We start from the raw sequence: 23,740 nt of genomic DNA, 5'->3' as shown, positions 1-23,740 counted from the left end.
ATCGATGTGGTAGCGACCCTTGACCCAAGGGTAGGTCGCTCCCCCTGCCGCTGCAGCTCCTCCAAGTTCCCGAGTTCCTGTGTTCCTGAGACCCACCTAACTGTAAGTACCCCCCTCCTCCCAGCCCCTCGCCCTGCCCCGCGCCACTCACCTTCTCTCCTGCTCCTGCTTCTTTTCCTCCTCTCTGTCTCTTCCTCCTCGCTCCCCCTCGGCAATCTTCTTCTGTGTTCTTCTGTTCTTCCCTTCTGTTCTTCTGTTCTTCCCTTCTGTTCTTCTGTGTTCTTCCGGTCTTCTGTGTTCTTCTTCTCTGTTCTTCTCTGTGCTTCTGTGTTCTTCTTCTGTGTTCTTCTGTGTTCTTCTGTGTTCTTCTGTGTTCTTCTGTGTTCTTCTCTGTTCTTCTCTGTTCTTCTCTGTTCTTCTGCTCTTCCGATCTTCTGTTCTTCTGCTCTTCTGCTCTTCTGCTCTTCCGGTCTTCTGTTCTTCTGTCTTCTGTTCTCCTGTCTTCGGCTCTTCTACCTCCTCCGTCTTCTTCCCCCGAGCCTGCCCTCCTGCTCCTTCCTCATCCCCCTCCCTCACTCGCCTCCCCCTCTCTCACCCCTAGCTAACCCGTTCGCTATCTACCTCCCTCACTCCTCCTATCTTCCTATCTCTCTAGCTCCCTATCTCACTATCTAACTCCCCCACTCTCCACCTCCTCCTACCTACCTATCTGTCTATCTATCTATTTCCCTATCTATCGACTTCTCTATCTATTTTCTCTATCTATTTCTCTATCTCTCCCCCCCTCCCGCCACCCCCTCTACTACCTATCTCCCTATCCTCTCACTCTACCTCTCTCCCTCACCCACCTCTACAACCCCCCCTCCCCTATCTTCACAACCCTACTCCTATCTCTCTCCCTAATCTCCAAACCTCCTAACACTCACCCTCCTCCACCCTAAACCCCCTCCCCCAGCTCCTCTCACTCTACCTGTCCCCCCCCTCCCTCGCGCTTTCCCGCCGCGACCTCCTGCACGCCCCCGCCCCCCAGCTCCCATTCGCCCCCAGCTGACCCCTCCCCCCCCCTCCTACCTCTTATGGCGGCCGCTGCGCGACAGTGGTAGCGACCCTTGACCCAAGGGTAGGTCGCTCCCCCTGCCGCTGCAGCTCCTCCAAGTTCCCGAGTTCCTGTGTTCCTGAGACCCACCTAACTGTAAGTACCCCCCTCCTCCCAGCCCCTCGCCCTGCCCCGCGCCACTCACCTTCTCTCCTGCTCCTGCTTCTTTTCCTCCTCTCTGTCTCTTCCTCCTCGCTCCCCCTCTGCAATCTTCTTCTGTGTTCTTCTGTTCTTCCCTTCTGTTCTTCTGTTCTTCCCTTCTGTTCTTCTGTGTTCTTCCGGTCTTCTGTGTTCTTCTTCTCTGTTCTTCTCTGTGCTTCTGTGTTCTTCTTCTGTGTTCTTCTGTGTTCTTCTGTGTTCTTCTGTGTTCTTCTGTGTTCTTCTGTGTTCTTCTCTGTTCTTCTCTGTTCTTCTGCTCTTCCGATCTTCTGTTCTTCTGCTCTTCTGCTCTTCTGCTCTTCCGGTCTTCTGTTCTTCTGTCTTCTGTTCTTCTGTCTTCTGTTCTCCTGTCTTCGGCTCTTCTACCTCCTCCGTCTTCTTCCCCCGAGCCTGCCCTCCTGCTCCTTCCTCATCCCCCTCCCTCACTCGCCTCCCCCTCTCTCACCCCTAGCTAACCCGTTCGCTATCTACCTCCCTCACTCCTCCTATCTTCCTATCTCTCTAGCTCCCTATCTCACTATCTAACTCCCCCACTCTCCACCTCCTCCTACCTACCTATCTGTCTATCTATCTATTTCCCTATCTATCGACTTCTCTATCTATTTTCTCTATCTATTTCTCTATCTCTCCCCCCCTCCCGCCACCCCCTCTACTACCTATCTCCCTATCCTCTCACTCTACCTCTCTCCCTCACCCACCTCTACAACCCCCCCTCCCCTATCTTCACAACCCTACTCCTATCTCTCTCCCTAATCTCCAAACCTCCTAACACTCACCCTCCTCCACCCTAAACCCCCTCCCCCAGCTCCTCTCACTCTACCTGTCCCCCCCCTCCCTCGCGCTTTCCCGCCGCGACCTCCTGCACGCCCCCGCCCCCCAGCTCCCATTCGCCCCCAGCTGACCCCTCCCCCCCCCCTCCTACCTCTTATGGCGGCCGCTGCGCGACAGTGGTAGCGACCCTTGACCCAAGGGTAGGTCGCTCCCCCTGCCGCTGCAGCTCCTCCAAGTTCCCGAGTTCCTGTGTTCCTGAGACCCACCTAACTGTAAGTACCCCCCTCCTCCCAGCCCCTCGCCCTGCCCCGCGCCACTCACCTTCTCTCCTGCTCCTGCTTCTTTTCCTCCTCTCTGTCTCTTCCTCCTCGCTCCCCCTCTGCAATCTTCTTCTGTGTTCTTCTGTTCTTCCCTTCTGTTCTTCTGTTCTTCCCTTCTGTTCTTCTGTGTTCTTCCGGTCTTCTGTGTTCTTCTTCTCTGTTCTTCTCTGTGCTTCTGTGTTCTTCTTCTGTGTTCTTCTGTGTTCTTCTGTGTTCTTCTGTGTTCTTCTGTGTTCTTCTCTGTTCTTCTCTGTTCTTCTCTGTTCTTCTGCTCTTCCGATCTTCTGTTCTTCTGCTCTTCTGCTCTTCTGCTCTTCTGTTCTTCTGCTCTTCTGCTCTTCCGGTCTTCTGTTCTTCTGTCTTCTGTTCTCCTGTCTTCGGCTCTTCTACCTCCTCCGTCTTCTTCCCCCGAGCCTGCCCTCCTGCTCCTTCCTCATCCCCCTCCCTCACTCGCCTCCCCCTCTCTCACCCCTAGCTAACCCGTTCGCTATCTACCTCCCTCACTCCTCCTATCTTCCTATCTCTCTAGCTCCCTATCTCACTATCTAACTCCCCCACTCTCCACCTCCTCCTACCTACCTATCTGTCTATCTATCTATTTCCCTATCTATCGACTTCTCTATCTATTTTCTCTATCTATTTCTCTATCTCTCCCCCCCTCCCGCCACCCCCTCTACTACCTATCTCCCTATCCTCTCACTCTACCTCTCTCCCTCACCCACCTCTACAACCCCCCCTCCCCTATCTTCACAACCCTACTCCTATCTCTCTCCCTAATCTCCAAACCTCCTAACACTCACCCTCCTCCACCCTAAACCCCCTCCCCCAGCTCCTCTCACTCTACCTGTCCCCCCCCCTCCCTCGCGCTTTCCCGCCGCGACCTCCTGCACGCCCCCGCCCCCCAGCTCCCATTCGCCCCCAGCTGACCCCTCCCCCCCCCCTCCTACCTCTTATGGCGGCCGCTGCGCGACAGTGGTAGCGACCCTTGACCCAAGGGTAGGTCGCTCCCCCTGCCGCTGCAGCTCCTCCAAGTTCCCGAGTTCCTGTGTTCCTGAGACCCACCTAACTGTAAGTACCCCCCTCCTCCCAGCCCCTCGCCCTGCCCCGCGCCACTCACCTTCTCTCCTGCTCCTGCTTCTTTTCCTCCTCTCTGTCTCTTCCTCCTCGCTCCCCCTCTGCAATCTTCTTCTGTGTTCTTCTGTTCTTCCCTTCTGTTCTTCCCTTCTGTTCTTCTGTGTTCTTCCGGTCTTCTGTGTTCTTCTTCTCTGTTCTTCTCTGTGCTTCTGTGTTCTTCTTCTGTGTTCTTCTGTGTTCTTCTCTGTTCTTCTGTGTTCTTCTCTGTTCTTCTCTGTTCTTCTGCTCTTCCGATCTTCTGTTCTTCTGCTCTTCCGATCTTCTGTTCTTCTGCTCTTCTGCTCTTCTGCTCTTCTGCTCTTCTGCTCTTCTGCTCTTCTGTTCTTCTGTCTTCTGTTCTCCTGTCTTCGGCTCTTCTACCTCCTCCGTCTTCTTCCCCCGAGCCTGCCCTCCTGCTCCTTCCTCATCCCCCTCCCTCACTCGCCTCCCCCTCTCTCACCCCTAGCTAACCCGTTCGCTATCTACCTCCCTCACTCCTCCTATCTTCCTATCTCTCTAGCTCCCTATCTCACTATCTAAATCCCCCACTCTCCACCTCCTCCTACCTACCTATCTGTCTATCTATCTATTTCCCTATCTATCGACTTCTCTATCTATTTTCTCTATCTATTTCTCTATCTCTCCCCCCCTCCCGCCACCCCCTCTACTACCTATCTCCCTATCCTCTCACTCTACCTCTCTCCCTCACCCACCTCTACAACCCCCCCTCCCCTATCTTCACAACCCTACTCCTATCTCTCTCCCTAATCTCCAAACCTCCTAACACTCACCCTCCTCCACCCTAAACCCCCTCCCCCAGCTCCTCTCACTCTACCTGTCCCCCCCCTCCCTCGCGCTTTCCCGCCGCGACCTCCTGCACGCCCCCGCCCCCCAGCTCCCATTCGCCCCTAGCTGACCCCTCCCCCCCCCTCCTACCTCTTATGGCGGCCGCTGCGCGTCTGCGCAGCGGGCGCGCGCAGCGGGCACGCCGCTGGCGCGCTGGAGGCGCGCCAGAGGCAAGCCCGTCTGCGCCCGTCCGCGCCTGGCCCGCGCCCAGCGCCACGACCCCTGGTCCCCAGCTCCCCCAAGCCCCGCTGATCCGCTACGACCCCACCACTCTCCACGCCCTCAACCCAGGGCGCTCCAAAACCTGCTTCCTAGCTCACCCCAAACGCACCCATGGACCCTTCGCCTGCAACTCCTGCAAACGCATCTTCCACCACGCAACTACCACGACCACAAGCCCACGCGCCATCAACCACCTCAAGTGCATCCTGGTCAACGCTCGTTCCGTCCACAAGCACGCCGTTGAACTTTGGGACCTCCTGGACTCCACAGCCCCGGACGTCGCCTTCATCACGGAGACATGGATGAACGCCTCCTCTGCTCCAGACATCGCTACCCGCCATCCCCGAAGGCTACAAGATCTCCAGAAAAGACCGCACCAACCAAGTAGGAGGAGGTGTCGCCATCATCTTCAAAGACTCCATCAGCGTCACCACCTCCACCGAAGACCCCCCCCTCGCCGCTGAACACCTGCATTTTCAGATTCGCACCGACCCAAGGACCACCCTCAGAGGATCCCTCGTCTACCGTCCTCCCGGACCTCGCGCCTCTTTCAGCGACGCCATCGCCGACTTCATCTCCCCGCACGCCCTCGCCTCACCGGACTACATCCTCCTAGGCGACCTCAACTTCCATCTGGAACAAAACAACGACCCCAACACCACCACCCTGCTCGACAACCTCGCCAACCTCGGCCTCAAACAACTGGTGAACACCGCCACCCACATCGCCGGACACACGCTCGACCCTATCTTCTCCGCCAGCAAACACGTCTTCTTCAGCCACACCTCTGCCCTACACTGGACCGACCACAGCTGCGTCCACTTCACATTCCGACGCGAGACCTCCCACCTCCGCACTCAACCCATCCCTCGTCGACAGTGGAACAAGATCCCTGAAGAGCAACTCTTCTCCGCTCTCGCCGCCAACCAACCCACCCTCACCACCGACCCCAACGACGCAGCTCTCAACCTCACAAACTGGATCTCCAACTGCGCTGACAACCTTGCTCCCCTCAAACGCACGCATCGACAGACCAACACCAAAAAACCTCTGTGGTTCTCTGACACCCTCAAAGAATCAAAGAAAACTTGTCGTGCCCTTGAGAAGGCCTGGCGCAAGGACCACACCGCTGACAACATGACCGCCCTCAAGAACGCTACACGCGAACACCACCACCTGATCCGCACTGCCAAAAGGAACTTTTTCACCGACAGACTAGACAAAAACAGCCACAACAGCAGAGAACTCTTCAGCATCGTCAAAGAGTTCTCCAACCCCAGCGCCAGCGCCAACGCCGTCACGCCCTCACAGGATTTGTGCGAATCCCTCGCCACTTTCTTCCATCGCAAGATCAGCGACCTCCACGACAGCTTCGGACACCAGACCCAACCATACACCACTGAACCCGCTTCCCCGGACATCACCCTCAACAACTGGACCCACATCAACACGGAAGAAACCAAATCCATCATGAACTCTATCCACTCCGGCGCCCCTTCGGACCCCTGCCCGCACTTCATCTTTAACAAAGCCGACGACATCATCGCCCCGCACCTCCAGACCGTCATCAACTCTTCTTTTTCTTCTGCTACCTTCCCCGAATGCTGGAAGCACGCTGAAGTCAACGCCCTACTAAAGAAACCTACGGCTGACCCAAGCGACCTGAAAAACTTCCGCCCCATCTCTCTTCTACCTTTCCCAGCCAAGGTAATAGAAAAGACCGTCAACAAACAGCTGACCACCTTCCTGGAAGACAACAACCTGCTCGACCCTTCACAAACCGGATTCCGAACCAACCACAGCACGGAAACCGCCCTCATCTCAGTCACAGACGACATCAGAACCCTGATGGACAACGGTGAAACAGTCGCCCTCATTCTCCTCGACCTCTCGGCTGCCTTTGACACCGTCTGTCACCGCACCCTAATCACCCGCCTACGCTCCACCGGGATCCAAGGCCAGGCCCTGGACTGGATCGCCTCCTTCCTCGCTAACCGCTCCCAAAGAGTTTACCTCCCTCCGTTTCGCTCAGAACCCACCAAGATCATCTGCGGCGTACCTCAAGGCTCATCGCTCAGCCCGACACTCTTCAATGTCTACATGAGCCCCCTCGCCGACATCGTACGCAAGCACGACATCATCATCACCTCCTACGCCGACGACACCCAACTTGTACTCTCCCTCACCAAGGACCCCGCCAGCGCCAAGACCAACCTACAAGAGGGTATGAAGGACGTCGCAGATTGGATGAGGCTCAGCCGCCTAAAGCTGAACTCTGAAAAAACGGAAGTCCTCATCCTCGGCAACACCCCGTCCGCCTGGGACGACTCCTGGTGGCCCACGGCCCTCGGCACCGCACCGACCCCCGCAGACCACGCCCGCAACCTCGGCTTCATCTTGGACCCTCTTCTCACCATGACCAAGCAAGTCAACGCCGTGTCCTCCGCCTGCTTCCTCACTCTCCGCATGCTCCGCAAGATCTTCCGCTGGATCCCCGCCGACACCAGAAAAACCGTGACCCACGCCCTTGTCACGAGTCGCCTGGACTACGGCAACACCCTCTACGCCGGGACCACCGCCAAACTCCAAAACCGCCTGCAACGCATCCAAAACGCCTCGGCCCGCCTCATCCTCGACGTACCCCGCAACAGCCACATCTCCGCACACCTGAGACACCTGCATTGGCTCCCAGTCAGCAAAAGGATCACCTTCCGTCTTCTCACCCACGCACACAAAGCCCTCCACAACAAGGGACCGGAATACCTCAACAGACGCCTCAGCTTCTACGTCCCCACCCGCCCCCTCCGCTCCGCTGGCCTCGCACTTGCTGCCGTCCCTCGCACCCGCCGCTCCACGGCGGGTGGGAGATCTTTCTCCTTCCTGGCGGCCAAGACCTGGAACTCCCTCCCCACCAGCCTCAGGACCACCCAGGACCACTCCGCTTTCCGGAGACTCCTAAAGACTTGGCTGTTCGAGCAGCGATAACCCCCCCTTTCCCCCCTAGCGCCTTGAGACCCGCACGGGTGAGTAGCGCGCTTTATAAATGTTAATGATTTGATTTGATTTGGTCCACAGGGTTTTCAGGAGATGTCAGGCATCCCTTACAAATATGCCTTTTGATGGATTCCACTTACTAAGCGGATTCTGCCTTAGAATGGTTGAAGGAGAGACAGGCTACAGTACATTCTTTAGGGCTCTCCACCCCTGACAGACAGTTTATGCATCAGTTTTGGCCTTTCTGAGGCTACTGATGGGGTTGGCGCGCAGGAAGCACCAGGCCCCTACCCACAAAGCAGACACTCCAGTCCTTTGTGGCCCGGGACAGAGATCAAGCTGGCACCATACAGAACCTCGAGGGCACTGACCTTTGCAGCCCCCATCCCCAGCTGCACCATCTGCCAAACCACTTTAGTTTCTCCTTAGAGGAGCATACCTACCCTGTGGGACACAGAATCCAACATTTTCTCCCAGGATGACAACCCATATGTCCGACAAATGTGTCCTCCAGATCGTTCAGCAAGGCTATGCCCTTCTTTTTCTTTCCGACCCACTCAAGATTCCTCCCACATCAAAGCTGCTTTCACAGGAGCACCTTTCCAGCTTGCTCTAAGAGGTGGAAGCTGTACTTTCTAAAGGAGCCATCGAAAGGGTTCCGACCTTGGTGAGGAGATAGGGACAGGTTGTTACTCCTTTCTTTTCCTCGTGCCAAAGAAGCATGGAGGCCTCCATCCTATTTTAGCTCCTAAGCCTCTAACTGCCTTCCTTTTGAAAGGACAGATTCAAAATGCTCATGCTTGCCCAGGTTCTGTCTGTCCTGAATGAGGGTGCCTGGGGCGTGGTCCTAGACCCGCATAACGTATTTTTTCGTATGCCTATCCTGCAGTCCGATAGACATTACCTGAGGTTCATGGTATGCCAAGAGCATTTTCAGTTTGCCATCCTCCACATTGACCTTGCCAGCATCCCCTAAGTGATGCCAGTGGTCTCAGCCCATCTTTAGACGTTGAGGGGGTGGGGGTACCAGTTTTCCCTTACGTGAACGACTGACTGGTGAAGGCTGGTTCACCACAGTCAATCAGAACCACCTCCAGATGACAGGGACCCGCCTGACATCTATAGAATACTCCATTATTATGCCGAAATAGTAGCTGACTTCTTCACAGAAGCTTCCTTTTATTAGAGCTTTCTTGGATACAGTGCAGTTCAGTGCCTTTCCTCAGTCACAATGAGTCCAAGACATTCAGATTGTGGTCCTGATTGTTTCAACCCCGGTCCTGGGTCTCAACAAGAGTGGTTCTGATGCTTCTTGGGGTATTAGACTGCTGCATCTCAACTATGCCATGTGGCATATGTGGGCTGAACAGTGGAATCCGAAGTCTTATGGAGTTCAGCATCGAGGAAACCTGTCAGGTTACATCCAGGTTTCAGAGGAGACTGCAAGAGATCTGCAGTGGTTACTGCTGAAGCGCACTTGGACCAGTGGCTGACCCTTTCCCTGCCCACGGTTAATGGTGGTGAGGGAATGTATCATTTCAGGGTTTGTGAGATCATCTATGAAAGGTGGGATCGGAGCACTGTGCTCACCAGTGGAAACCCAACTCTATATAAATTTGTTGGAGTTATGGGACATTAGCTTGGCATTGAAGGTCTTCCTGGCGTGCACCAAAGGGAGGCTAATGCATGTTCTCATGGAAACCACTGCCATGTGTTTGCTGCAACGGGCAAGGCAGAGTAGGGTTGTGGATCCTGTGACAAGACGTTGTGTGCCTCTGGGGTTGACTGGTTGACAGGGCATCTCCCTGATCATGAACCACCTGGCAGGATCTTGGCATGCCAGGGCAGACGAGGTTAGCAGGCAGCACCAGGTGGATCTTGAATGGCGGTTTCAGCTTGAGGTTCACAGGGCATCTTTCAGTGGTGAGAAAAACTCTGGCTGGATCTTTTCGCCAAGTTCATGAATGCCTAGTGTCAAAACATTTGACATAACAGTTCCCAAGAAAGCTCTGTCAGTAAGACTTATTCTGACTAGCGTGGAGCACGGTACTCCTGTACAACGTTTTGTCCCTGCCTCTCCTGCCCCGAGTTTTGATAATCTAGAGCAACCGGGACGATTTCACACTAGTGGCTTCAGATTTGGCCAGGAGAGTGTGTTGCCTGGAATTTCTAGGTATGAGCGTCCCTTCTCTGACCAGGCTATGACTTTGGGAGGATATTCTTTGGCATTATTATTTGTTTTGTCCCAGCAAGGTCTTGCAGTTGACATATTAAAGGTTATTGGTTGGCCCTTTTGGCCTTTTTGCATTAGCTGGACCAACTGTCCTCGTTTAAGTCACCGGTTGTGATGCTGTTTAGTAAAGGTTTGACACATGTTCCTTCCCAAACTGTTTGTGATGCCACAGTGGAACCTTAACTAGGTTCTGATGTTGCTTGTGAACACCCCCTTTGAGCCAATGTGCAACTGTTTGTTGCATCTGCTGACTCTCAGAACTGTCTTCCTTGTGATCACTGCAGCTTGTCGTGTGAGAGAACTCCAGGCTCTTTCGATATAGCCACCCTGCACAACCTTTTTCCAGACAAACTGGTGCTGAGTAGAAGGGTGGCTTTCTTGCCAAAAGTTGTGACTACTTTTCACGTTGGACAATACATCACGCTTCCACCGTTCTTTGTCCCGCCTCAAGCCTTGAAAGAGCAGGAAACTCCAGTGGCTAGACCCCAAAAGGGCTTTTAGTTTCTACAGCCATTACACCAAGGACCTTTGGTGGATAATCAGCTGTTCTGGGGTTCCATAGGGCACAAAAAGGCAAGGCAGGACATTAAAGGACTCTTGGCGTGGTAGATAGTCCTCTGCATTAAGACTGGCTACGCAGTGGCCAAAGTGCAGCATCTGGAAGCTCCCTTTTCCACTGGTGCTAAGGCTACCTCTGAAATAGCTTGCTGAGTGCCTGTCCTAGACATTTGTCAGGCTGCAGCATGGGTGTCAGTGCACACATTCACAAAGCACTACTAAATCATCTTCCTCCATAAATGTTGTCGGAGGATCAGAGGCTGGATTTAGATGCAGTTTACCTAGACACTGGCAGCAGGAGCTCAGCCAGCCAAGCCTTTCGAAGCTGATGGGGGTGGACGATCTTTGCAGGAGTTGTCAGGATTAGCCATTTAGAGAATCCTGGAAGAAATTACTGGTGAAATATGCATTATAAGGCACATCAATTATGCCGTCAAGCCCATTTTGCTTGTCTCTTTCCGGCTTGTAGGAGGAGCAGTGTCTAGGCCACACAAGTTGTGTTGCTCGCCTACTTCTGCTCTTACACTAGTACTGGCAGCCCACCTTGGCCACAAAACCTGGTTATCTTGCCACAGAAGGAGCCCGCACTGACTTTTTGAACCAGCCTTCCTGGATTTGCCTTATTGCTATGTATATCAGTACAATCCTGTCCATTTCACTGAGTTGTTGCTCGTAACTTATTACTACCTCCGCCAAGATGTCTTGAAAGGTATAAGATTCGTTGTTAAAGTTAGAATAAACATTTTTCTAGCTTACGTGTCAAGAATTTTCAATTCTATTAAGGACACTGAGGCGAGGATTATGCTTTTCTCGCTTTACTGCAAGTTAAACAGCAGCCAATCAAAACACCAATAACAAAAAACTACTTCTCCCATGAACCCCAGAAGTCCATAATGTCCAGCAATCACAGGTCTGACCCCTGTATATCTGTCTCTGCTAATACAGTCCTTCCTCTTTCTTTGTAATCAAAACCAAATAAGTACTTGACTCCTTAGAACTGGAATCTCCTGGAACGAAACCGGAACTCTGAAGATGTCATCAACCATCCTCCTGAAGTAACCAGTCTTCATCTCAACCTTTGTTCCCATAAGACCGCTCAGGCACCTTTGTTCTCAGTACCTAGAAATAAAGCGATACGCAAATAATAGCCTTCATCAGAAATGATATAATGGGTGGGCATACAATCATTTGAACATAATGCATAGCAGAAATTCAACAAGATAAGTCATACAATAAAGTGTCTTCCGGGTGGGATAATCCTCGCCTCCGTGTCCTTAATAGAATTGAAAATTCTTGACGCGTAAGTTCAAATTTTTTTTATTCTATGTCAGGACCAGAGGCTTTGGATTATGCTAGTTCAAAGCTGATCCACAACCGTTGAAACAACATCAACAATAGGTTTATGATAGAAGATTTTAAATGTGGAGTCTGATGACCAATCAGCCGCTCTCATAATATCCTCTGAACGAGAACCGGCAGACAGCGCCTTAGAGGCCATAGCTACCCTAACTGAATGTGCCCCAAACATAGAAACATCTATCCTAGCTTCCTCCAAAATCCATCGAACCCGACGTGCCAGAGTTGCAACAGAGACTGGACCAAAGGGCTTCGGTAGAGAAATTAACAATTGTCCCCGTAAATCTCTACGGATCTCACAAGTACATTCTTCATAAGCTATTAAAACATTTCATAATGCATAATTTTTGATGGAGAGGAAAAGCTGGATAAGAAACATGTCTGGAAGCTGTCTTTGTACGGTTTGAAATAGTAAAAGAAGCTCCCGAAGGAGTAAACACTCTACCTGCTATATCCAGTGCATGCGCACCAACACTCGCGGACAGGACAGAAGACAAAGCAAAATAGTTAGCTTTGCTGAAAGTTGCTTGCGTGAAAGATCTTCATTACACGGCCAGGCTTTCAAAAACCGTAAGACTATATCCACATCCCAAAGAGATGAATATCTAGGTTGAGGCGGTTTAACCATTCTGATACCACGCAGAAGTTTACATACTAACGGGTGTTCCCCCACAGGTTTGCCTTCTAGTTGGGAATGACCTGCTGATTTCACTGATCTGAAATTGTTGATGGTTCTGTAAGCCAAGCCCTGTGAGGCTAATTCAGAAAGGAAATTAACAATTATACTAATAGAGGCCCCCAGGGGATCAACACGTTGCGCACCACACCAACCCACACATCTTTTCCAAGAAGATTGAGATCTCTTGTGAGTGGCAGGAGCCCAAGATTGGGACAAGAAAAACATTGCTTTGTCCGAAACTCCAGGCACTTGCCATCCTTTCCAGAAACTCTACACGCCATAAGCAATAACTTATATGGGGATATGGAGAACCCACTGTGTCCAACAACAGTCGAGGGTCCCGCAGAATCACAATTGGAGGGACACACAATATTGACATCGCTACTGGAAACCACGGTTGCGCTTTCCAAATGGGTGTCACCAAAATCAATTCTGCTTTCTGTCTCCTCACCTGAGAGAGTACTCTCTGAATCATGGCAAAGGGAGGAAACACATAAAGAATCCCCTTCTCCCAAGATTGCAGAAAAGCATCTGTTCCCAACGCCAGGGGAGCCGGTCTCTAACTGAAAAAATGGGTCACTTGAGCATTGAGCCTCGAGGCAAAGAGATCTATCAAACAAGGGCCCTATCGAAGATTGAATTTGTGGAAGACCTGAGGATTCAGTTTCCAGTCGCTGCCATCCCTGAGAAAGCGGGAGTTCCAATCTGCAATCAGGTTGGCTCGACCCGGAATATATTCTGCAGTCACCGAAATTTGATGTTGCAGGCAAAACTGCCAGAACTCCTTCGCAATTTCCACCAGAACATGAGATCTGGTCCCTCCTAGATGGTTTATATATTGGACAGCTGAAATGTTGTCCATCCGAAGAAGAATGCAGCATTTCGCTTGACAAGAAGACAGGGAGCGAATTGCAAATGATCCTGCTAGTATTTTTAGGCAGTTGTTATGAAGGTTCAACTCCTCTGGAGACCACCTGCCTTCTGTCTAGACTGAACCACAACGAGCACCCCAGCCCCATTGACTGGCATCCGACTCTATAATTACCTTCAGGATTTGATGCAAAGATGGCTCTGCCGTTCCATGCATCCATGTGTGCTAACCACCAGTCGATCTCCCCTCTAGCATCGTGCGACATAACAATCTGTTCCGCGTAAGATAAACCCTTGCGAAGATGCAAGATCTTCAGATACTGTAAGGCTCAATAATGAAGAGGCCCTGGAAATATCACTTGGATGGAAGATGCCAAAAGACCCACTAAGCGCAGTAAGGTCTTCAGTGATATAGTCGGAGAGGCAAGGGCTCTCCTCCACTCTTTCTTGATGGACCTCCTGTAGGAGGCTGGCCTGGCTTGTAGTGGGTACCAGAGGTACTTACACCTTGTGCCAGGTCCAGTTCTCCCTTATTAGTGTAGAAGAGGTGTTTCTAGCAGCTTAGGCTGATAGAAGGTAGCTATGGCAAAGCAGCTTAGGCTGAACTAGGAGACATGTAAAGCTCCTACTATACCACTGGTGTCATATGCACAATATCATAAGAAAACACAATACACAGATATACTAAAAATAAAGGTACTTTATTTTTATGACAATATGCCAAAAGTATCTCAGTGAGTACCGTCAGTATGAGGATGAGAAATATACACAAGATAAATGTACACAATACCAAAGATATGCAGTAATAGCAAAAGGAAGTAATGCAAGCAGTGTAAAGTTACAATAGATTGCAATAGGAGCACATAGGTATAGGGGCAACACAAACCATATACTCCAAAAGTGGAATGCGAACCACAAATGGACCCCAAACCTATGTGAGCTTGTAGAGGGTCGCTAGGACTGTAAGAAAAAAGTGAGGGTTAGAAAAATAGCCCACCCCAAGACCCTGAAAGGTAGGTGTAAAGTGCACCTACTACCCCCAGAGAACACAGAAGTCGTGATAGGGGGATTCTGCAAGGAGAACAAACACCAGCAATGCAACAACAGTGGATTTCTGGACCTGAGTACCTGTAAGACAAGGGGACCAAGTCCAAGAGTCGCGACAGTGTCGAGAGTGGGCAGGAGCCCAGGAAATGCCAGCTGAGGGTGCAAGGAAGCTGCCACCGGATGGAAGAAGCTTTGTGTTCTGCAAGAACGAAGAGGACTAGGAACTTCCCCTTTGGAGGATGGATGTCCCACATCGTGAAGAAGCTTGCAGAGGTGTTCCCATGCAGAAAGACCACAAACAAGCCTTGCTAGCTGCAAGGGTCACGGTTAGGTTTTTTGGATGCTGCTGTGGCCCAGGAGGGACCAGGATGTCGGCACTCGGATGAGGAGACAGAGGGGGCGCCCAGCAAGTCAGGCAGCCCTCACAGAAGCAGGCAGCACCCGCAGAAGTACCGGAACAGGCACTTAGAAGAGGAGAGAACCGGAGTCCACCCAAAGTCAGAAAAGGGAGTCCCACGATGCCGGAGGACAACTCAGAAGGTTGTGCACTGCAGGTTAGAGTGTCGGGACCCAGGCTTGGCTGTGCACGAAGGAAATCCTGGAAGAGTGCACAGGAGCCAGAGCAGCTGCAAATCACGCGGTACCCAGCAATGCAGTCTAGCATGGGGAGGCAAGGACTTACCTCCACCAAACTTGGACTGAAGAGTCACTGGACTGTGGGAGTCACTTGGACAGAGTTGCTGAGTTCCAGGGACCACGCTCGTCGTGCTGAGAGGGGGACCCAGAGGACCGGTGATGCAGTCTTTTGTTGCCTGCGGTTGCAGGGGGAAGATTCCGTTGACCCACAGGAGATTTCTTCAGAGCTCCTGGTGCAGAAAGGAGGCAGGCTACCCCCAGAGCATGCACCACCAGGAAACAGTCGAGAAAGCCGGCAGGATGAAGCGACACAAGGTTGCAGTAGTCGTCTTTGCTACTTTGTTGCGGTTTTGCAGGCGTCCTGAGCAGTCAGCGGTCGATCCTTTGGCAGAAGGTGAAGAGGGAGATGCAGAGGAACTCTGGTGAGCTCTTGCATTCGGTATCTGAAGAATTCCCCAAAGCAGAGACCCTAAATAGCCAGAAAAGGAGGTTTGGCTACCTAGGAAGGAGGATAGGCTAGTAAGAAAGGTAAGGTCTCTGACGTCACCTGCTGGCACTGGCCACTCAGAGCAGTCCAGTGTGCCAGCACACCTCTGAATCCAAGATGGCAGAGGTCTGGGGCACGCTGGAGGAGCTCTGGGCACCTCCCCTGGGAGGTGCAGGTCAGGGGAGTGGTCACTCCCCTTTCCTTTGTCCAGTTTCGCACCGGAGCAGGGCTGGGGGATCCCTGAACCGGTGTAGACTGGCTTATGCAGAAATGGGCACCATCTGTGCCCATCAAAGCATTTCCAGAGGCTGAGGGAGGCTACTCCTCCCCCAGCCCTCACACCTATTTCCAAAGGGAGAGGGTGTTACACCCTCTCTCTGAGGAAGTCCTTTGTTCTGCCTTCCTGGGCCAGGCCTGGCTGGACCCCAGGAGGGCAGAAACCTGTCTGAGGGGTTGGCAGCAGCAGCAGCTGCAGTGAAAACCCCGGAAAGGCAGTTTGGCAGTACCCAGGTTCTGTGCTAGAGACCCGGGGGATCATGGAATTGTCCCCCCAATGCCAGGATGGCATTGGGGGGACAATTCCATGATCTTAGACATGTTACAGGGCCATGTTCGGAGTTACCATTGTGATGCCGTGCATAGGTAGAGACCTATGTACAGTGCACGCGTGAAATGGTGTCCCCGCACTCACAAAGTCCGGGGAATTTGCCCTGAACCATGTGAGGGCACCTTGGCTAGTACCAGGGTGCCCTCACACTAAGTAACTTCGCACCCAACCTTCACCAGGTGAAGGTTAGACATATAGGTGACTTATAAGTTACTTAAGTGCAGTGGTAAATGGCTGTGAAATAACGTGGACGTTATTTCACTCAGGGTGCACTGGCAGGCCTGTGTAAGAATTGTCAGATCTCCCTATGGGTGGCAAAAGAAATGCTGCAGCCCTTAGGGATCTCCTGGAACCCCAATACCCTGGGTACCTCAGTACCATATACTAGGGAATTATAAGGGTGTTCCAGTATGCCAATGTGAATTGGTGAAATTGGTCACTAGCCTGTTAGTGACAATTTGGAAAGCAGAGAGAGCATAACCACTGAGGTTCTGGTTAGCAGAGCCTCAGTGAGACAGTCATCACACAGGGAACACATACAGGGCACATACTTATGAGCACTGGGACCCTGCCTGGCAGGGTCCCAGTGACACATAGACTAAAACAACAAATATACAGTGAAATATGGGGGTAAGATGCCAGGCAAGATGGTACTTTCCTACACCTCCTCTTTGTCGGAGATAACAACAATTGGGCCGTGACAGAGTCCATCTGAAAGCCTAAGTATTCTATGACTCTGGAGGGAGTCATCACTGACTTGTCTGAATTGATAAGGAATCCTAGATCTTGAAGAAGCTGGACTGTCCAAGATAGATGTAATATGACCGACTCTTATGACTGAGCCATGATCAGAATATCGTCCAGATATGCAATGAGACGGACTCCTCTTTCTCTGTGAAACTGAACTACTGGTCTTAAGAGTTTGGTAAAACACCATGAAGCGGATGACAGACCGAAAGGAAGGACGGCAAATTCGTACCAATGATCTCGCCAGTGGATTTGGAGATAACGTCGGTGCAGTTTGAATAAAGGGACCGTAAGATATGCGTTCTTTGAGATCTAACCACACTAATAAGTCTCCTTCTTGAAGAAGATCTCTTAAGAGATGGATGCCTTCCATCTTGAAATGATGATATACCATCCATGAATTGAAATCTCTCAGATTAGGAACCAGGCGAGATCCGCTGCCTTTTTTCTGAACCAGGAAAATAGAATTCACAAACCCTGTAGGATGGGGACTCGAACGGAGGATAGCTCGTTTCTGCAGAAGGCACGCTACCTCTTTGTCTATGAAACAACTCTCTGTCTGGGAAAAATGAATGGGACGAGGAAGAGTACTCTGCTGAGGAGAGGTGTAACTCTCTTTTGTATCCCCGCACCTTCTGAAGAACCCAAGGGTCTTGTGAAATACGCTCCCAGGCCACAATGTGATCTTTCAATCTTCCCCCCCAACAAAACCTCAGAAAATTGAATAATTCTCACCTGTAGAAGCTCCTTCGGAGGAGTTAAAACCACCTCTGTTGCTGCAGAAACCACAACCTCTACCTCTTCGGGCTCTTGTTGGATATAACCCCGATCTGGAGTAATAACCTTGGCCCTGCTGACTGTAACCTTAAGGGCCTGATAGTATCCGCGGCCTGGCTCTCGACCCCTGTAGCGGCCAGCCCTGACAAAAAGGCTCCTGTTAAACATCTTCTTCATTAAAGATTGGGCTTTGTCTAGTGTGGAAAAAGTAGCCATGTAGTTCCCCAAATTCTTGACGAATTTGACGCCAAAAAGCAAACTATTTGCTAAAAAAAACAGCCTCATTAGGAGCCAATTCTGCTAGTTTAAAATCTATGCGCATCAAAAATTAACGTCTGCGTTCCATTGACATAGTGTAGTTCACGTTGCCCAATATACATACAGCTCGCTGAGCCTATTCCAACACGGTTTGTAGAGGGGAATTAGATTCCTTGGCCTGGACAGCCAATTCCAGAATCTTTGTGATCGGCCAAGATATATCTAATAATTTATCTTGGCATCCTTTCCAGGCTCGGTCTAAACCTTTCTTTGGGTCTTTAGAAAATCTCTTTATGAATGTTTCCATATTTGGGTCCAACTCAGGAGCATCTGTCACTTTGCCCAGTAACGAAGGTTGGGGGCACTCTGAATGCAAAGTGTTGCCTACGTCACTGTCAAAACCCTTTCTGATACGGTCTTGTACATAGTGTGCTACCTCTGCACATGGGATCCACTCAGTTGAGTGGGGATGGATTATGTTTTCTGGGTCAAATGAAAATGTGCGAGAAATTGGACCACTCTCTTGTATATTGTGAGATTTGTGTTTGCGCTTTCCAGACGGTTTAGGCTCGTCCTGATCTAGGTCAGAACCTGAAGAATGAGAGGCAGATAAAGGAGCACCCTCTTTCAGCGTGGAAGAATCCACACCGATCTCAAGAACCTCCAGACTAGGAAAGGAGCCATATCCATGATCTTTTATGACAGATGCAGCCATGTGCGCCAAGATATCTGCAGAGGACGTTGGTCCCTTTGAGGCTCCTCGGGCAAAGCCCACATCAGAAGGCTAGTCTTGTTGTGACCCAGAATCAAGAAGAGAGCGCCTTGTCCATTCACATTGGCCAAAGCGTACAAGAGACTGAGTTAAGGGATTCAATGCCTTAATAAGAACCTGATTAACAGAGTCCTGGACATGATACCCCAGTGCCTCCACTAATCTTTCCTCCATATGATGTTCATCAGTTACTTCAGTTTGATCCTAATAGTATTCATCCTCCTCAGCGTAGTACACCATGAGTAAATGAGGATGTATGAAGGAGTTCAAATGGGGGGGGGGGGGGGAGGGAGGAATAACCTCAGCAGGGAAAATTTCACAAAGTGAAAGAAACCACAAATCTGATTTCACGCAACAGCTTAAAGTGTGGAAGGAGCACCTGCAACTCCCCTGAGGCAAAGCCTTAATCCGCTTAAGCACCCCATTGGGCGTTCGAGGGCTCGAGGCAAAAAATAAATAAATCTAAATTTAGACGCGCTCACTGTGTTCTCCTCGATCCCACAATTATTAAAGGGAGAGCCGAGGAGGACTCATCTGCTGCGGAACCATAGAAATAGGACGTGTCCTCTTTGGCACGGTTGCAGTCTAGGAGTCCAAAGGACTCCTAAGCTTTTACCGCGGGAAGAGCCCGCATCCGGAGCGTGTCAAAGACACTGAAAACCGCCCACAACAATAAAGGGGTTTGAAATTCAACACCGGACAAAACGATTGCGTCAGAAGCGATCAATCGCATGGCAAAGAGTAACTGTAAGCACTGCGACGCGTGTAGAGCCCGCTCCTGCTCCACGCTGTTAATATAAAACACTCACAATATTTAAAATGACAAATGTTTTAAAACGACAAGAAAGTCACTTATCTGTAGGCTGCGAGCAGCAAAGAAAGAGGAAAGACTGTGTTAGCAGAGATAGATATACAGGGGTCAGACCTGTGATTGGTGGACATTATGGACTTCTGGAGTTCATGGGAGAAGTAGTTTTTTGTTATTGGTGTTTTGATTGGCTGCTGTTTAACTTGCAGTAAAGAAACAGAAGCATAATCCGAAGCCTCCGGTCTGGCATAGAATATTCAAGTTTAATATTGCATGAGTATGAATTCCACACTGTGTTTTCTGCAACAGCAATGTGACGTGACCGTATTTCAACTCCTTTTCTCCTCCTGTTTTGTTATCCTTTCAAGATCCACGAGATGGAGACAGTGCCACGCTGTAGCTGACAAAAAGAAGTTAGGAAAACTTCAAGCCCTCGAACACAACTCGATGAGTTAAAAAAAAAAAAAAAAAAAAAAAAGGAAAGCATGACTGGATGTATTTCTAGAAGTAGTCCAGATCTATTTTTCATCCTTGAAATCTTTTCAGATGAACCCCGGTTACCGATTAGAGAACTTTTGTTTAGGAACAGAAAAAGGCGAATGCGTTTTAATAGATATTAACGGGGAATATTAAATGTGTAGTGGGTTTTCCTTTGTTCTTACTCGCCTCATATCTGGCAGCACTTTTTGAAGAGAGACCAGCCACTGTTTGATAAAGTGATGGTTCAAGTTTCAATTTTAGGTTAAGACATTATCCATTCGTTTCCCGCTGAATCGTTGCATCTGAAAACTGATATTTCCAGTGACGCAGCAAGGACCTTATGGGCACTAAGGCAAGCATACAGAATGGAGACCCTTGTTCTCTTGCTGACAAGTAAATAACCGCTCTAATCGTGGGCCACGGGCCCCCTCGCAGCCATGGACCCCAGTGCCACTGCATCTGCTGCATCACGGATTATTCCATGGGAACTTTTTTTAATTGAAAGTGTACTTTTAACACAGCTTCTGCTTGAACCTTGATTTTTTGGGTTCAGACCAGCGTGTAATAGGCTAGTGATATCGAGATTTTTTTCACTCTACACAATACTTTGAATGTTCCCCCTTGTGTGTAATTGTCTGAACGTTCTGTTTATTTAGTGAACGAAAGTCTTGCAAGCTGATATAAAATCGCCATAGTGCTCACTCCCTGTATCTCAACTGAATTGAAACAATGCAACAAGGACTGGCGAATTTGAGCAACAAATTGAATTTGAATTAAAACAGGAAGTGGGCTACACATCAATTTTAAGTGGTTTGCAAAAAAATCGGTAATAGCAAAGCCAGTAGGTCTGGCCTTGACTACCGGCTTTTGGTTTTGCTAATGTTTGTGATTCTTTTTTGTAAAACTGTACCAATGGACCACTTTTTTGTGAATAAGTGTAAGTTGTCTGTCACGCACAGTGAGATAAGCCAGTAGTTGAAGTGGGCTGACCCTGTGCTATATGCTGTGGTGGGTGGAACAAAAATGTGAATGATTCACAAACAGACCAATGGATGGAGAGAGTTGGCTGAAAGCCATTTTAAATAAGTATACTACACATATCATTTTATTACAATCAAAAGGTCTTGACTAGTGCCAGAGCTTAAAAGGGCAACATATTTGGTGTTCGTTTCCTTTTCTAAATAGAGACGTTTTGTTGTGGTCTAACAAACCATATGAAAATGCACCATTTTGTGAGGATTAGGTTAGGCTATATGTGCCTTAACTGGGGATTATTTGTTCACTGTGAAGTATTGCAAACAACAAGAGATGCTGCTGAGTTTACAGCATAGTTCCTCTTTGTCCTTTTATGGTGGTCGGACCTTAGATTTGGATAAATTATACACAGCACAGAGTATTCACGCTGTGATGATATACACAGATTATAAATATTTTTGAACTCTTGTGACACATACAGTTCAGTCTTCAATACTATAATATTTTTGAGAGTGCAATTCATGTTTTATATTTAGAAAACATTCAATAATTAGTTGTGCACTAAATTGTCATTTTCCAAAAGATGACCTTTATGGCAGATGTTTCAGATTAATTTGAAAAATCTTAAAATATTTCCGATGGTTTGATATTTTGCAAATATGTTCATTGAAAAGAATGCCCTAAATAATCTCATGCAAATTTGTCATTTTTTTTTATCAGGATTATGGAACCTTGTCTCTCTGTTTTCCAATCTCTGCTTGTTTGTGCTCATGCCATTTGCGTTTTTCTTCCTGGAATCAGAGGGATTTGCTGGATTGAAAAAGGTAAAATATTATTTACAGAATTGTATTTTACAGTCTGACAGATCTAATATATTAACAGTTCAGAGTGCAGCAGCTAACAGAGGTTCCTAATTCAACAGTTAAGTGTATTCATAATAAAGTTGCTTTTTCTGATATATTTTTTAAGGGACAGTTTTCACAGGCTTCTCTCCCCCTGCCCCTCGCTCTCGCTCTCGCTTTCTCTCTCTCTCTCTCTCTCTCTCTCTCTCTCTCTCTCTCTCTCTCTCTCTCTCTCTCTCTCTCCACCACCCCTCTTTCTCTCTCCCTCGCTCTAATTTGTGGCAGTTGCCACTAGGTAGTTAGGAATGCTGTTCCATAGGAAGAGCGTTTTTGTGTTGCCAATAACTTTGGCATCGCTTGATGAACCGCCACAAAACTTTCCAAAAAGGAGCTACCCTTTGCCTAGTTTGTGCATGGAAAGTTTCAAATTAATCTGCCAAGCGATGAGGCTGAGAAAGAAGGGGATCCCAGAAGGCAAAATCCCCACGCATTTTCCAAAGACGCCTTTAGGCAGAGCTACAGCAAAAACTGCTGAAAAGAATTACAGCTAATTTGTCAGGAAGCTGGATCTTGGTCCATAGATTGTGCTTTTTGTGATTCAGTGAAAATCAGTTCAGTAGTTTTTGAGAAGGTAAGAACAAACATAATCGTATATCTGGATGATCTCAAGTCACTCACCGGAGTGGCAGTTTAAAAATAGAGCATTCAGAATGGCCCAGGGGCCTTTATTTCCCTTGGGCTATCTCGCTCCAGCGAGAATCAGACTGTTGAAGGAGCGAGTGCTCTGATTGGCTGCCAGCAAGATGAGAAAAGTATTACTGGCAGCCATTACAGGGCTCGGGAACATGGCTCAGGAACATAGCCCCCTGTCCTGAAGTTTAAAGAAATAGTATCAGGGGGCAGGGTAGGCATACCTTGACCACCCTAGACCCCACGGGGGGACCCAGAGGGACACCACCACTAGATAATCTATATAAATAGTCAGCAACTGTAGTTATGGTTGAGTCAGAATTTCAACTAATTAAAGACATTTTTATTTTCTTAATCATTCTGTTGTCATTCAACAAATCTGCACAAAACATCTAAAAAAACAATAATCCACTTTGGATACTTCATGGCAAGTTTCATGAATGTCTGTCAGTCAGGGACTGTGAAAAGGGTGTGTGTCCTAAAAATGCTAGTTCCTATTTTAATTGCCATATGAACGTTTGTTCACTGATATATGAAAAAATGGCTGATCAGAATTACACCAAATTTACCATGAGTTAGAACTCTTCCACAAGGAAGTCTCTTTTTATGTCAAAGCCTACCAGATAGCTCAGCTGTCTAGTTTGCTAATGTCATCTTGGGGCCATTGTGAAATCTTCCCTAGCAATGCATTCTGCACATTGCTTGCCATTAGCTTTGTGGTTTTTAACTTACATTTGCTTGCTTTCTGTTTGCCGGCTCCATTTGTTTTAGTCTGTCCAGGCTGAAATTGTCCCTTCCCCAAATCCTCTTTACTATAATCTTCCATCAGGACTCGATTTCTATAAACATGCCTTTAAATCTTGTTTTTACCTTTTCATATTTGCTGTACATTCAAAGACAGAGGCCATATGTCAGGCTCTGTCTTCCAGGGAGCTTGGTATTTGCTTTTATTACTCTGACTTGAAAGTGAGGATTTGTGTGACAATCATGCTGGCTACCAGGGAATGCTTGAGGAAGGGTGTAGAGTGTTATTTTACAGCAGCAATAGGTCCCGTAACATATAATTAGTAAAATAGTCTTTTGCTGTGTCCCTCACCTAGTTTCTTCAGTTTGTACTCTGACTTGCTTCTAAGATTAGTTCATGACCCACACCTCTTAAAGCAAGATCTCTCTTTCTGTGGTAAGTTCCGCTCACCTTGAAATCAGTGTTCCAATTCCTGCTGATTTTGCAAGATCTCTAGTTCGTTATGGGTGCAGTGAAAGATGCCTCCACGGTTCAGTGATCTGCTGTTTCTTAATGGTTCAGGGCTGACTCAGTAAAAAGTCCTTCTGCTGGTCCATGGTCCACTGCATCTACACTGCTAAAAAGCGGATTGACTAGTGGTTGAAAGTGGGTG

General features: G+C 49.2%; 1 protein-coding gene across 1 annotated transcript in view; it reads left to right on the top strand.

The window, feature by feature from the left end:
• The window catches only part of LMBR1 (limb development membrane protein 1), a 785,226-nt gene that overhangs the window by 288,161 nt on the left and 473,325 nt on the right, over positions 1-23,740 (top strand). Inside the window, exon 5 of the mRNA XM_069211146.1 lies at positions 21,532-21,635. Within this exon, the coding sequence (XP_069067247.1) occupies positions 21,532-21,635 (104 nt within the window). The remainder of the gene's footprint in view (positions 1-21,531; positions 21,636-23,740) is intronic.

This window comes from Pleurodeles waltl, chromosome 10 (assembly GCF_031143425.1).
Source record: "Pleurodeles waltl isolate 20211129_DDA chromosome 10, aPleWal1.hap1.20221129, whole genome shotgun sequence".
Lineage (NCBI taxonomy): Eukaryota > Metazoa > Chordata > Amphibia > Caudata > Salamandridae > Pleurodeles > Pleurodeles waltl.
Note: the sequence above shows the minus strand (reverse complement) of the source record. Positions and strands in the feature narration are given on the sequence as shown.